The sequence below is a fragment of the Stomoxys calcitrans genome, chromosome 1 (genome assembly GCF_963082655.1).
Source record: "Stomoxys calcitrans chromosome 1, idStoCalc2.1, whole genome shotgun sequence".
In the NCBI taxonomy this organism is placed as follows: Eukaryota; Metazoa; Arthropoda; class Insecta; order Diptera; family Muscidae; genus Stomoxys; species Stomoxys calcitrans.
This window is the reverse complement of record NC_081552.1, coordinates 166,575,992-166,591,179: the sequence shown is the minus strand read 5'-3', so window position 1 is coordinate 166,591,179 and position 15,188 is coordinate 166,575,992. Positions and strand designations below refer to the sequence as shown.

The 15,188-nt window shown below is 39.9% G+C and overlaps 1 protein-coding gene across 1 annotated transcript; it reads left to right on the top strand.

The window, feature by feature from the left end:
- The first annotated feature begins 458 nt into the window (after window positions 1-458).
- On the top strand, window positions 459-1,006 carry LOC131994335 (probable insulin-like peptide 3). Its single transcript, XM_059361115.1, has 2 exons — window positions 459-669; window positions 730-1,006. Exons 1-2 carry the CDS (start codon window positions 522-524, stop codon window positions 909-911), a joined length of 330 nt encoding a protein of 109 aa, XP_059217098.1. The 5' UTR covers window positions 459-521; the 3' UTR covers window positions 912-1,006.
- Window positions 1,007-15,188: the final 14,182 nt, after the last annotated feature.

Here is a 15,188-nt window from a genome sequence, read left to right as displayed (position 1 = left end):
ATGGACCGATATGGCCCATTTACAATACCAACCGACCTACACTAATAATAAGTATTTGTGCAAAATTTCAAGAGGCTAGCTTTACTCCTTCGGAAGTTAGCGTGCTTTCGACAGACAGACGGACGGACGGACGGACGGGCGGACGGACGGACGGGCGGACGGACGGACGGGCGGACGGACGGACATGGCTAGATCGACATAAAATTTCACGACGATCAAGAATATATATACTTTATGGGGTCTCAGACGAATATTTCGAGTAGTTACAATCAGAATGACGAAATTAGTATACCCCCCATCTTATGGTGGAGGGTATAAAAATATTCAAAAATTTGCATATCATCAATATAAATATCCTGCGTGGGAAGATATGTGGTGTGTATTTTTTATCAGTATGCACTTGGTATAAATATACAAATATAAAAATTGCAGGAAGTAGTCAGTAGTTGAACCTCAGCATTATAATCTTATCACAACTTACCAACCTTTATATTGCAGCGACTTCAAATTGTGCTAGAGAGATGAAATTATTAAGCGTTTTTATACTATTTGTGGCTTTATACGAAATTCACGCATCACGTTTGTGTGGTGATACTCTGGTACAAGTATTGCGTATGGTCTGTATAAATGGATTTCCTACAATGACTAAAAAATCTAGCAATAACCTTGGTAAATGCCTCTGTAAAATTAGTCCGACGTAATTTCCAAGAACTTCAATGTTTCTTTCAGTACTGCATGATATGGACATTCTAGACAAATTCAAATCGAATACACTGTTAAACGATTTTATGTACGGTAACCCTATCAACTTATTGGCAAAAACGCGAAAGCAGCGTCATTTGCTTGGAGTTGTCGATGAGTGTTGCCGCAATGAATGTACTCTAGAGGAATTAGCAGAATATTGCTTGTAATTCTGATATGAGTTATTGCTCTCAAGGCGTTCAAGGCATCGATGACATGTAAAAATCTTAACTTTCACATACTTTTATTGTATCCAACATTAACTAAAATAAAAAGTTTGGTAGCATCAATAATCTTTATAGGAAATAAATTGATGCAAAATCTTTGATTTCCCTACTGTCTTATTTTAGGTTCAGGTCTCGAACTTAATTGCTTTGCCAAACTTGGTGTAAATAATTTCAACCAAATCGGACAAGAATCGGAGGATCGGTTTATATGGGAGCAATATCAGTTTATAAATCGATTTAGACTATACTTGGTATAGTTGTTGGAAGACAATACAAAACACTTCATGCAAAATTCCAGCGAAAATAGATAATAATTGCGTACTCAAGAAGTCCAAATCCCAGATCGGCTTATATGGCAGCTATTTCAGGTTATGAACCAACTTAAACCATACCTTACACAGTTGTTGGAAGTCAAAACGAAACAACATGCGGAAAATTTCAGACACATCGGATGAAAAAGACTCAAGAAATCAAAACCCGATATAGGTTTATATGGGAGCTATACCCGGTTATGAACTGATTTAAACCATACCTAGCACAGTTGATGAAAGTCATAACAGAACGCTGGTGCAGCCAAATCGGATAAGAATTGCGCAATCTAGGTGCTCAAGAAATCAAAATCCAAGATCGGTTTATATGACAGCTATACCAAAACCTGGACCGGTTTGGCCCATTTATCGTACTATCCCAACCGATCAGCACCAAGAACAATTATTTGTACAAAATTTCTAGCGCCTCGTTTTAGGTTAGGTTAGATTGAAAAGAGGGTGCAGATATTAATCCGCCCCATGCCAATATGGACATACACCTAAGCCAGTAATCGGCCTGTTGTGCGCTCTAAAAACTATAAAGTAACCTCTAAAAAGAACATTTTATGTTACAAACTCCGTGCAACTTACAAAATCCTTAATTGTTTTCAAAGTCCTTAATTGTTTTCAATACTCCCCTAAGTTGGTTCATGTCTGGTATAGTGTCTCCACCAAACTGCCGGAAAGGAAAATGCTCCAACGTTTCATCATCTTCCCCGCATGCCCTACACATGCTATCACTTGCCGCACCGATTTTACATAAGTGAGCTCGTAGCCCGTTATGATACCAATAGCTATACTGACCTCCTTCTTGCTTCCTTTCAGTAATAGCCTCTTCTTCTCATGATCTGGATCCCCGCATAGAATTTTAGCCATTTTACCGACCGTTTCGCTGTTCCACAATGCATGCGCATTCGTCGCCCACTACCTTAACTCGGACTGCGTCGACCCGAAAGGCTTCGGGGTAACCAAGTTTATTGACGGCAGTCCTCTGGCCTTCACCCCCAAATCGTCTGCCCTTTCATTTCCCCATACTCCGTTATGGCCCGGCACATAAACGACGCGGATTTTGCCATCCTCAGAGAAGGCATTAATCTCCTTCTTACACTGCAAGACTGTTCGTGACCTTACCGTCCTGGTTGTTATCGCCCTTATGGCAATTTTACTGTCTGTAAATATGTTCACACTCGACGTCCACGCGTTAGCACCACACCACCTCATGCATTCCGCTATCGCCCAAATCTACGCGTGCAGGACCGTATTATGGTCAGGCAGTCTAAAACAGATCTCAATCGCTGGGTTCTCAATGTAAAACCTCAGGCCCACTCCGTCCTCTAGCTTTAATCCATCCGTATAACATGATCTTCCGGATGGCAATACTAGAGCTCCGTCAATCTAAGACTGTGCCGATGGCAGCAGTGCCTCGCACTCGACTTCAAGGTTCATATCAGGTATCCGATCGGAAACCTCTTACCTTCCTTCCAGGTTTGCTATCGATTATACCGCGATGGTATGAGCTGCTCCCATCCTCAATCCATTCTCCCATCGCCTTAAGTCTCATAGCCGCAGTGACTGCCTCACACTTAATCCATATGTCAATGGGTCGGATATCTAGAAAGTCTCCAATGCCCCTGGTTTATCCAGTCTCTAAGGACCGGGTCCACCCGATACTGGTCTAAGGATTGGATCAGTATGTCGGTCCGCACATTGTTAAAACCCCCTCAATGTCAATGCATACACAACCTTGTGCAGGGCAGTCTCCACCGACCTTCCCTTGACATAGGCATGCTGCTTGTATTTGAGCAGATCGCTGGATGTCCAACTCTTTATCATGGTGTCCACAATACGTTCCATGATTTTGAGTAGAAAGGACGTAAGGCTTATGGGTCTGTAGGCCTTTGGTGTCGCTTAACTTGCCGTGCCGGGCTTGGGTATAAACATCCTCCCGCCAGGCTTTCGAAATATATGCAAGTCCTATTCACGCGGTAAAAATTGTGGCCAGACTTACAGACTTCAGACTTTCTGTAGTAACGCCGGAAATATTCCATCAGGTCCGGATGATTTAAATGGTTTGAAGCTCCTCACCTCCTTCACCATAAATTCCGTAATTATTAGCCTTCAATCAACGTCATTATTTCAAGATTCTGGTGTCTCCGTGAGTCCCTTCCTATCCTGTGGAAAACGGGTTTTCATCAAAAGCCTCAACATGTCCTCCGTTGTCTCTGCTCTCACTCCCATGTCGTCTACTAAAGTTTCAGTTTGGACATGGGTTTTTGAGAGAAACTTCTTTATCATGGCGGCGTTATTATCTCTTTTGACCTGTTCGCAGAAAAGCTTCCAGAAGGCACCGCTCTGGTAATCTTATTGTATTCCTTGAGCCGTGTGAAATACACATCCCAAAAAACTTCCGCTTTTTACGACGTGAGCTGTTAAAAAGTCTGCGGACCTCTTTCCCTATGTTGCGAATCTCTCCGGTCATCCAGGGTTTTTCTTGGGCTGATTTCCTTTCCTGAAGAGCACAACCACTTCGAAGGACCCCACCAGTGCAGTCGTAATCCTGTTGACATTCTTGTCAATGTCTTCTATGCTTGGACAATCTAAATTATCTTGCCCAAGTCTTCTTCTGAGTAGACTTCCGAATTTTGTCTAGTTGGTTTTCAACTTATTCCGGAAGCTTATCGGATTCGGCGCTGGCCGTGCTATTCTAAACCTAAAGTAGCGATGGTCAGAGAAAGAGTGTTCCATGGAGACCCTTCAATCCTGAACCTCATCGATTAGATTTTCCGAACACATCGTCACATGGAATACCTCCTCCCTAATCCTATTAACAAAGGTAGCGGTGTTACCAATATTAAGTGTTATTAGGTCGTTAGTATTCAAAAACTCTGCCAGGGCTAGGCCCACTTATTAGTGTTGGTACAACCCTACGAAATGTGTCGCATCGCACCCTATTAGTACATTGTTTCCTGTCCGTTTTGCTTTTCTCACCAGCCGTTGCAGCTCCGACGTGGGTGGCGGTGTCGGAGAGTCGAAAGGCAGATAAAGTGATGCCAGGTATGCTCCACCGTCTCCTTGTCTCACCACTGTTGCATCCGACGTTGACAACTCTGGGGAAAATATTTAATTCAAATTTTTATGACAAATAATGCAGGTCCTCGGCCGAGTGCCAGTATTACCATAGAATAATTGGTAGTTGAAACTTTGTTCCGGGTCGTCCAAGGCTCCTGAATTAAGGCAATATGAATCTTGCCCTTGCTGATTTTCTCCATCAGAGTGTGTGTAGCAGTCTCGCTCCGGTGGAGGTTTATCTGGATTAGCTCAATCATTGGTCCTTCAGTAAATGGGCACCTTGGGAGTAGGTGATGATATCATCGTCGGGTACCCGTTAATTAGACTGCATTGACTTTCCTGTCACTGCACTGCCTGATGTCATCGTTTTAGGTTCTTTGCCTAGTCTAGTCTTCCGACTCTTTATACAGTCGGTAATGGTTCCATCGTCCGGTCCCTCTTAGTTAAGCTGTATTGGGTTTCCATTCCCTGTACTGCCTGATGTTTTACTAGGATCTTTGCTTACCATCATCGGCTCCCTGTTCGTTTGGTTGCATTGAGACTCCTGTCGCTGCGCCGCCTAATGTTTCAATATTAGGATCTTTACCTATCCCAGTATTCCGAATCTCGCCTCGCTTTAATCCTTCGAAAGTTAGCGTGCTTTCGACAGACAGACAGGCAGATGGACAGATGGACGAGGATAAATCGGCTAATCATTCTAAGTTAGAGCGTCAAGACGATCAAGAATATAAATACTTAGTTATGTCCCAGATCAATATTGCGATTGGTTACAAATGGAATGACGAAATTAGTATACAACCATCATATCCCAGTAGCGGAAAGAGGCGAAATACATGCATACTCATGTGCCTGCAAAGGCAGTTATCAGAACTTCCCCACAAATGTAAACACCATTTCAAAATAACATTGCGTGTCATTCGCACGATGTCATGCACCTCCCATTGCTTGATATACACCTGCCGAAAGGCCTGCAAAATATGTCCATGTACGAGTCCTACAAAAATAGTGTTTTGAACTGGCCTACTACAGCACCAGTTAAATACGGCCTGTTCTTAATGTTGTTTTTGGAGCACTGCGAAACATGGGATATTTATGACATAAAAAAGCAAAAACGAAACAATTTTATTTTTAGGCAATTATATTTGAGACATTTTGCCCCTTTTCGCGTGTTAATTATTATTTTCATACCAGGTTCAAAATTTTTTTGAAGTTGACTTTTTGCTGCCAGCGTGATTTGAACTCAGGTTCCTTCAAATGCAAAATGCATACTCTACTAACTCAGCCACCACACAATTAATGTAATGAATGGCAAAAGATTTACTTTAACTTAACAACAAAATATTAGTAGACAACATACCCTTTCGTAGCAGTTTGCAGGCATAAGTAGGTGCATGCAATACGGCAAGGGTAAAAATGCTCATGTACAATTCGAATCCATTTCTACCGCAAAACCAAGTTCGATTCCCGCGGCCGGCAATTTTTTATACCCTCCACCATAAGATGGGGGGTATACTAATTTCGTCATTTTGTTTGTAACTACTCGAAATATTCGTCTGAGAGTATATATATTCTTGATCGTCGTGACATTTTATGTCGATCTAGCCATGCCCGTCCGTCTGTCCTACCATCCGTCTGTCGAAAGCACGCTAACTTCCGAAGGAGTGAAGCTAGCCGCTTGAAATTTTGCACAAATACTTCTTATTAGTGTAGGTCAGTTGGTATTGTAAATGGGCCATATCGGTCCATGTTTTGATATAGCTGTCATATAAACCGATCTTGGGTCTTGACTTCTTGAGCCTCTAGAGGGCGCAATTCTTATCCGATTTGAATGAATTTTGGCACTACGTGTTTTGTTATGATATCCAACAACTGCGACAAGTATGGTTCAAATCGGTCCATAACCTGATATAGCTGCCATATAAACCGATCTTGTGTCTTGACTTCTAGAGCCTCTAGAGTGCGCAATTCTTATCCGATTGGAATGAATTTTGGCACGACGTGTTTTGTTATGATATCCAACAACTGTGCCAAGTATGGTTCAAATCAGTTCATAACCTGATATAGCTGTCATATAAACCGATCTGGGATCTTGACTTCTTGAGCCTCTAGAGGTCGCAATTATTATCCGATTTGCCTGAAATTTTGTACGACGGATTCTCTCATGACCATCAACATACGTGTTTATTATGGTCTGAATCGGTCTATAGCCCGATACAGCTCCCATATAAATCGATCTCTCTATTTTACTTCTTGAGCCCCCAATGGGCGCAATTCTTATTCGAATTGGCTGACATTTTACACAGGCCTCCAACATATAATTTAATTGTGGTCCAAACCGGACCATATCTTGATAACGCTCTAATAGCAGAGGAAATCTTTTCTTATATCCTTTTTTCCCAAAGAAGAGATGCCCGGAAAAGAACTCGACAAATGCGATCCATGGTGGAGGGTATATAAGATTCGGCCCGGCCGAACTTAGCACGCTTTTACTTGTTTTGAGTTTTATTTGTTCTCATAAGGAATTTTAGAAAATTAAATTTTTATACCCACCACCGAAAACATCGAAATATCCATTTCCGACCTTATAAAGACCATCTAGACATGTCCGTCCGTCTGTCCGTCTGTCTGTTGAAATCACGCTACAGTCTTTAAAAATAGAGATATTGAGCTGAAATTTTGCACAGGTTCTTTTTTTGCCCATAAGCAGGTTAAGTTCGAAGATGGGCTACATCGGACTATATCTTGATATAGCCCCCATTAAGACCGATCGGCTGATTTAAGGTCTTAGGCCCATAAAAGCCACATTTATTATCCGATTTAGTTGAAATTTGGGACAGTGAGTTGTGTTAGGCCCTTCGACATCCTTCGTCAATTTGGCTCAGATCGGTCCAGATTTGGATGTAGCTGCCATATGGACCGATCCGCCGATTCAGTGTCTTAGGCCCATAAAAGCCACATTTATTATCCGATTTTGCTGAAATTTGGGACAGTGAGTTGTGTTATGCCCTTCGACATCCTTCGTCAATTTGGCCCAGATCGGTCCAGATTTGGATATAGCTGTTACATATAGCGATCCCCCGTTTTGTGGTCTTAGGCCCACAAAAGCCACATTTATTATCCGATTTTGCTGAAATGTGGGACAGTGAGTTGTCTTAGGCCTTTCGACATTTTTCCTCAATTTGACCCGGGTCGGTTCAGATTTGGATATAGCTGCCATATAGACCGAACTCTCGATTTAAGGTTTTGGGCCCATGAAAGGCGCATTTAATGCCCAATGCCGCCGAAATTTGGGACAGTGAGTTAAGTTATGACCCTTGACATACTTCTGCAAAATGGTACAGATCGGTGCAGATTTGGATATAGCTGCTATATAGACCGATCTCTCGGTTTTAGGTTTTGGGGACATAAAAGGCGCATTTGTTGTCCGATTTCGCTGAAATTTGGGACAGTGCGTTGTGTTAGACTCTTCGACATTTTTCTGTAACTTAGCCCAAATCGGTGGATATTTGGATATAGCTATATAGCTGCCATGTAGACCGATCTCTCGATTTAAAGTCTTGGCCCAATAATCCGATTTCACTGAAATTTGACATAGTGACTTAGGTAAGGCTTTTCGACATCTGTGTCGTATATGGTTCAGATCGGTTTATTTTAAGATATAGCTACTAAAGAGACCAATATTTTGTTATACACAATTGAACAATGACTTGTACTTATTAGTATTTGGTCCAAACCGGAACATATTTCGATATAGCTGCTATGGGGCATAAGGTATGCATTTTTCACAGGATTTTGACGAAAGGTGGTTTACATACATACTCGAGGTGGTGGGTATCCAAAGTTCGGCCCGGCCGAACTTAACGCCTTTTCACTTGTTTAAAAGTGATTTCTACACATTTTTAAATTTGTATTTCTTTGTTTTTTTTATTCATTTTTAATAACTATGTCATTGTCAAAATGTATAAAAGAGTAGCGTGGCTGACTGCCTGATCGTCGCCCAGCCCAAAACGGTTACAGGTAGAATCATGAAGTCTAGCACAAATGTTGATATTGGATCATAGACACGGAATAAGACGGGATTTGGTGATATTCGTACGTTTAGGAACTAAAAAGAACTAAAAGTACGAAATTGTGTGTTTTTATCTAGCATGAACGGACAGGCCTTGAATTATGATTTTGGGGTCAAATTAAAGAGAGTCTCGAAAAATAAAATTTTGTGGCAAAAATTTTTTAAAATATTACCGTTAAGTGTCGCACTTGGTACTATTTGGTACTTTCTTTGTAAATTGAGCTAGAGGTCTGAATTTTGGAACTAAGGTACACCATGACAACTTAATTGGATGACTACAAGAGTTTTTGGAAATTTCTACATTTAGGTACTAAAAAAGTATCAAAAATTTACGATATGGGTTAGTTTTGTAAAGGGCAGATGGATAAAGCTAGGATTTAGAAATTTGTCTTAAAAGACATCTGATGAAAAGGAAAAATTGGAAAAATAGTACTGGCAATGGGAGAAAACAAACGTTTAGTACCTCAATCGGTACCATTTGATACTTTCTTTACAGATGGAGGTAGAGGTCTGGAATTATGCATGTCGGTATAACTAAAAAATATATGATGGTTGACTAAATTATCTATTCAAAATTCGTACATTTTGGTAACAAAATTGATACCATTTGGTACTTTCTTTGTAGATTTAGCTACAGGTCCTAAATTTGGCATGTATATACAACGAGGAAACATATGTTGGATGACAAAATGATCTATTCAAAATTCGTACATTTTGGTAACAAAATTGGTACCATTTGGTACTTTTTTTATAGATGTAGCTACAGATTTGAAATTTGGCATGTAGATACAACGAGGAAATATATGGAGGGTGATTAAATGATCTACTTAAAATTCGAACATGCTGGTACCAAAATTAGTACCATTTTTTATTTTTTTACAGATGGAGCTAGAACTCTGAAATTGGGCATGTACGTACAACGAGGAAAAATATGATGGGTGATTTAAAATGCGTACATTGTTGTAGCAGAAAGTGTAAAATAATACACCAGAGCTCATCTCTGCCTACAGCGAACGGGAACAGCTTGAATAAAGTATTAATTTGACACATATTTCCGCAGTATTGACCAAAATACAACAAGTGGAAGAAAACGTGCAAATTGTGGTGCACTTTGTACCTTGATGTACGTTGGTATATATTGGGCGACTAGAAGATATCATTTATTGGTGCATTTAGGTACTCAAACGTACAAAATGGTACATTCTTTACGGAGTAAGACAAAGGTCTCAAAATCGGTTTACATCTATACCTATATTTTTCAAAATCGTACATTTAGGTACTAGGACATACAAAATGTTAATTTTCCTACAAATTTAGCTAAAGCACTCAAATCTTGGATCCGAGTACACCTTGACATTAAATATAGGGCGGCTAGAAGATTTATTTTTAATTCGTGCATTTAGGTACTAAAACATACAAAATGGTACTTTCTTTACAGAGGGATCTTAAGCTCTCAAGATTGAGATACTGCAATACCTTGACGAAGTCGACCACCGGGTTGCTAGTTGTAAATTAATATATTCATGAATATAACAATAATAATTTTGTTTGTTTCTTCTACAAATTTCAAAACCCATGCTATGAAAACTATATAGTGTAACTGCAGAGTCTAGCACCATAAAAATTCATTGTTGTTCGTTTTAGTATATAATTATACGAATATCAGAAATATCTTCTAGCCACTCAATACATACTGTCAAAGCGTAACTATATCCCGAATTTCAGAGCACCAGCTGAATATATAAGGAATGTGCCATTTTGTAAGTTTTAGTACCCAAATGTAAAAATTAAAAAAAAAATCTTCTAGTTGCCCACAATTTACTGTTAAGGTGTAACTGCATTTTAAATTTCTATTTTAAATTTTTAGAGCTTTACCCTACTGTGCAAAAGGGTACCATTTTCAATGTTTTAGAAATTAAATGAACGAATTTCTAAAATTCTTCTATTTTAAACGTTTAGGTACCTTTATGTATGATTTTCAAAAAAGTCTTTTAGTCGCCCGATGTATGTTTTCAAGGTACCAATTACACCACAATTAGTAAGTTTTCTTCCACTTCTGGTACGATTTGTTACGACATATCGTATTTTTGTCAAGACAGATAATTTGTATAAAGTTGCTTATTTCTGCCCCCGCTCGCTGTAGGCGAAGATAAGCTATTTCGTACCATTTACGACTTTTTGATACCAATATTTACGAACAGAAAATTTTGTCACCCATCATGAACCCCTGAGTAAGGGGGAATTAATAAGTAGACGATGAAGGCTAGAGGACTGCCGTCAATAAACTTGGGTTAACCAAGTTTATTGACGGCACCTTTCGGGTCGACGCAGTTCGTGTAAAGAGCGTTGACTACGAATGCGCATGTAATAATGTGGAAAAGCAAAACGCTCGGTAGTACGAAAATCCTATGGGGAGATCCTATGGGGTGAGAAGACGAGGCTATTGCGAGTCTGTCCATGGGACGGATGAATATCCGCATCCTAGGTACCCATCATACTTTTCCTAGTTGTACCTATTTGCCAAATTTCAGACCTTTAGCTCCATCTATTAAGAAAGTACAAAATGGTACCAATTTTGGTACCAAAATGTTAAAATTTTAAAAAGATTATTCACTCGTTTAACATATTTTCTGAGTATCGCATCTTTTGGAGCCGATAAGCAAGCATATTAAAATAACAATTTTGAGAAGTTGTGTAGGTAGGTGTGAGAGCATTTTCGCTCAAGGGTAAAAAGTCGAAAATATGTGTTTTAGCATGCATATTGTGACGGATGGTGGATTGACTCCTAAAAGAGGTATATTTATATGCCTGCATGTTGGGAGCGATATGTGATTCCGCCACTGGGATGGTTTAGGGTATAAAAACAAACAAAAAAATAAGGAAAGGTCAAAGTCGGGCAGTGCCGACTTTATAATACCTTACGCCTAGCCTATAAGTACAAAAATGGAGATATATCAAATTCTGAACCAATATTGATATACCTCAGCGGATGTTTTTAGATGGGTTATCAAACAATCCGTATTAAATTTCGAGCAAGTATTTTCATACTGTAATAAATATGCTTGACAAATGACAACATTATTGTAAATTACCCAAAATCTGACGAACATATATATGCGAGCTACATCTTAATCTGAACAGATTTTGACCAATCTTGTTAGATATTGTGGTAGGCATCGAGGAAAACGTTGTGCACAATTTTGGCAAGAATGGCCAACAAATGCGCTTGCAGTGACTCTAGAAGTGAAAATCGGACGATATACATATATGGCAGCCATATCCTAATCTGAATCGATTTTGACCAAGCTTCTTAGATATTGTGGTAGGCATCTAGGAAAGTGTTGTGCACAACTTTGACACTATGCTTGCAGTTACTTTAATAGTGAAAATAGGGCGATATACATATATGGCAGCTACATTTAATCTGAACCGATTTCTATGAAATTCACCAGCAATATTAAGAGTCATAAAAAATCCTTCCTGCCAAATTTCGAGGGAATCGATTATTGCAATATTTACCAAAATCTGACGAACATATACATGGGAACTGTATCTAAATCTGAACCGATTGCGAGCAAACTTTATAGCTATTGTAAAAGCCGTTGAGGAAAGCGTTGTACAAAGTTTTGGGAAGATTGGTCAATAAATACGCTTGCAGTGGCTCTAAGAGTGAAAATCGGGCGATATATACACAAGACGAACCGGGCCCGCTCCGATGCCCCTTCTTATCTCAGTAATATATTTTAAGGGTATGAACATTTCGCCCTGAATTTGAATATCGATTTCGTACCATTGTAGCCTATGTCCCCCTGTGATGCTGAACGCATGCGTTCCAATCCTAACGAAAACATCGGACAAAATTTAAAGTGGTGATTATCCCCTCTTAATGCTGGCGACAATGTAAAGAATTTTCCCCAAAAGTTGTCCCACAGCGGCACACCGTTCGTAGTCGGCTGTAATAAAAAGGCTCCTTATCATTAAGTTTAAACTTGAATCAGAAAGCACTCATTGATGTGTTATAAGTTTACCCCTGCTCGGTTCCTGGGCAAATTTTTACTCTACTCCCAAATGCATTTCTTTTGAGTCCTATATTACAGTATTGGTAAATATTTTCTGTTTTGGGGGTATTTCAGGGGTGGGGTGGCTACCCAGACACTTGGCCCTTAAAATAAATATAAGCTTCGTGCTCTACTTTCAAATACATTTTATGTGAGCCCCATATTGGCATGATCGGTAAGTAAGTTCTGTTTGAGGGTGGGGTGAACGCCAGGGTGTTTTTCCCGAAATTGAGTATCAATTTCCTGTAAATCAATCAATTTCCACCTCAAATAGCTTTAATATAATAGGGTGGTGTTTTGGGGTGAGCAGCTCCCCAAACAACGGCTCTTCAATTGGATATCAAATTCGTTTTTTTCTCTCAAGCACCTTTCTCGTGATTGCTCTATATATCCATTTGGCGGGTTTTGGTCGGTCCCCGAGACAGCCGACCCCAACAATGGAAATCATGTTTTGTTTTTGGTGACTGAGCTCCATATTGCCATAGTCGGAAATAAAGTTCAGTTTACGGTGTGCTTTGGGGCGTACCCCATAACAATTGGCTCTAAAATATTATATATAATAAATAAATTCGTGACTCTCAATACTTCAACATGATTTTGTATGCCAGATTCGTTATTTACTCCCGCATACTTTTCATTCAATACCCATATTGTCCTCATCGGTCCACTTTTGACTTTGGGTGGTGTTTTGTTTTTGTTTTTGGGTCCAACCCCTTCCGATATCAATAAATTATAAAACCTATTCCTCCTTCCTGAACATATTCGTAATCTACTCCCGAATACCTTTCATGATCATGACCGTCAAATTAACCTATTTCAGGGGGTTTTGGGGCTGGGGCGGCCCTCTAGTGACGTGGACCCAATTTTTATACCCTCCACCATAAGATGGGGGGTATACTAATTTCGTCATTCTGTTTGTAACTACTCGAAATATTCGTCTGAGACCCCATAAAGTATATATATTCTTGATCGTCGTGACATTTTATGTCGATCTAGCCATGTCCGTCCGTCTGTCCGTCCGTCCGTCCGTCCGTCCGTCCGTCCGTCCGTCTGTCTGTCGAAAGCACGCTAACTTCCGAAGGAGTAAAGCTAGCCGCTTGAAATTTTGCACAAATACTTCTTATTAGTGTAGGTCGGTTGGTATTGTAAATGGGCCATATCGGTCCATGTTTTGATATAGCTGCCATATAAACCGATCTTGGGTCTTGACTTCTTGAGCCTCTAGAGTGCGCAATTCTTATCCGATTCGAATGAAATTTATGATATCCAACAACTGTGCCAAGTATGGTTGAAATCGGTCCATAACCTGATATAGCTGCCATATAAACCGATCTTGGGTCTTGACTTCTTGAGCCTCTAGAGGGCGCAATTCTTATCCGATTGAAATGGAATTTCGCACGACGTGTTTTGTTATGATATCCAACAACTGTGCTAAGTATGGTTCAAATCGGTTCATAACCTGATATAGCTGCCATATAAACCGATCTTGGGTCTTGACTTCTTGAGCCTCTAGAGTGCGCAATTCTTATCCGATTGGGATGAAATATTGCACGACGTGTTTTGTTATGATATCCAACAATTGTGCCAAGTATGGTTTAAATCGGTCCATAACCTTATATAGCTGCCATATAAACCGATCTTGGGTCTTGACTTCTTGAGCCTCTAGAGTGCGCAATTCTTATCCGATTGAAATGAAATTTTGCACGACTTGTTTTGTTATTATATCCAACAACTGTGCCAAGTATGGTTCAAATCAATTCATAACCTGATATAGCTGCCATATAAACCGATTTTGGGTCTTGACTTCTTGAGCCTCTAGAGTGCGCAATTCTTATCCGATAGGAATGAAATTTTGCACGACGTATTTTGTTATGATATCCAACAACTGTGCCAAGTATGGTTCAAATCGGCTCATAACCTGATATAGCCGCCATATAAACCGATCTTGGGTCTTGACTTCTTGACCCTCTAGCGTGCACAATTCTTATCCGATCAGAATGAAATTGTGCACGACGTGTTTTGTTATGATATCCAACAACTGTGCCAAGTATGGTTCAAATCGGCCCATAACCTGATATAGCTGCCATATAAACCGATCTTGGGTCTTGACTTCTTGAGCCTCTAGAGGGCGCAATTCTTATCCGAATGGAATGGAATTTCGCACGACGTGTTTTGTTATGATACCCAACAACTGTGCCAAGTATGGTTTAAATCGGTTCATAACCTGATATAGCTGCCATATAAACCGATCTTGGGTCTTGACTTCTTGACCCTCTACAGGGCACAATTCTTATCCGATTTGAATGAATTTTTGCACGAAGTATTTCGTTATGATATCCAACAACTGTGCCAAGTATGGTTCAAATCGGTTAATAAACTGATATAGCTGTCATATAAACAGATCTGGGGATTTGACTTCTTGAGCTTTTAGAGGGCGCAATTCCTATCCGATTTGGCTGAAATTTTGCATGACGTATTTTATTTTTATCTTTCAACAACTGTGTCAAATAAGGTTTAAATCGGTTCATAACCTGATATAGCTGCCATATAAACCGATCTGGGATCTTGACTTCTTGACCCCTAGAGGTCGCAATTATTATCCAATATGCCTGAAATTTTGTACGACGGATCCTCTCATAACCATCAACAAACGTTTTTATAATGGTCTGAATCGTTCTATAGCCCGATACAGATCCCATATAAATCGTTCTCTCTA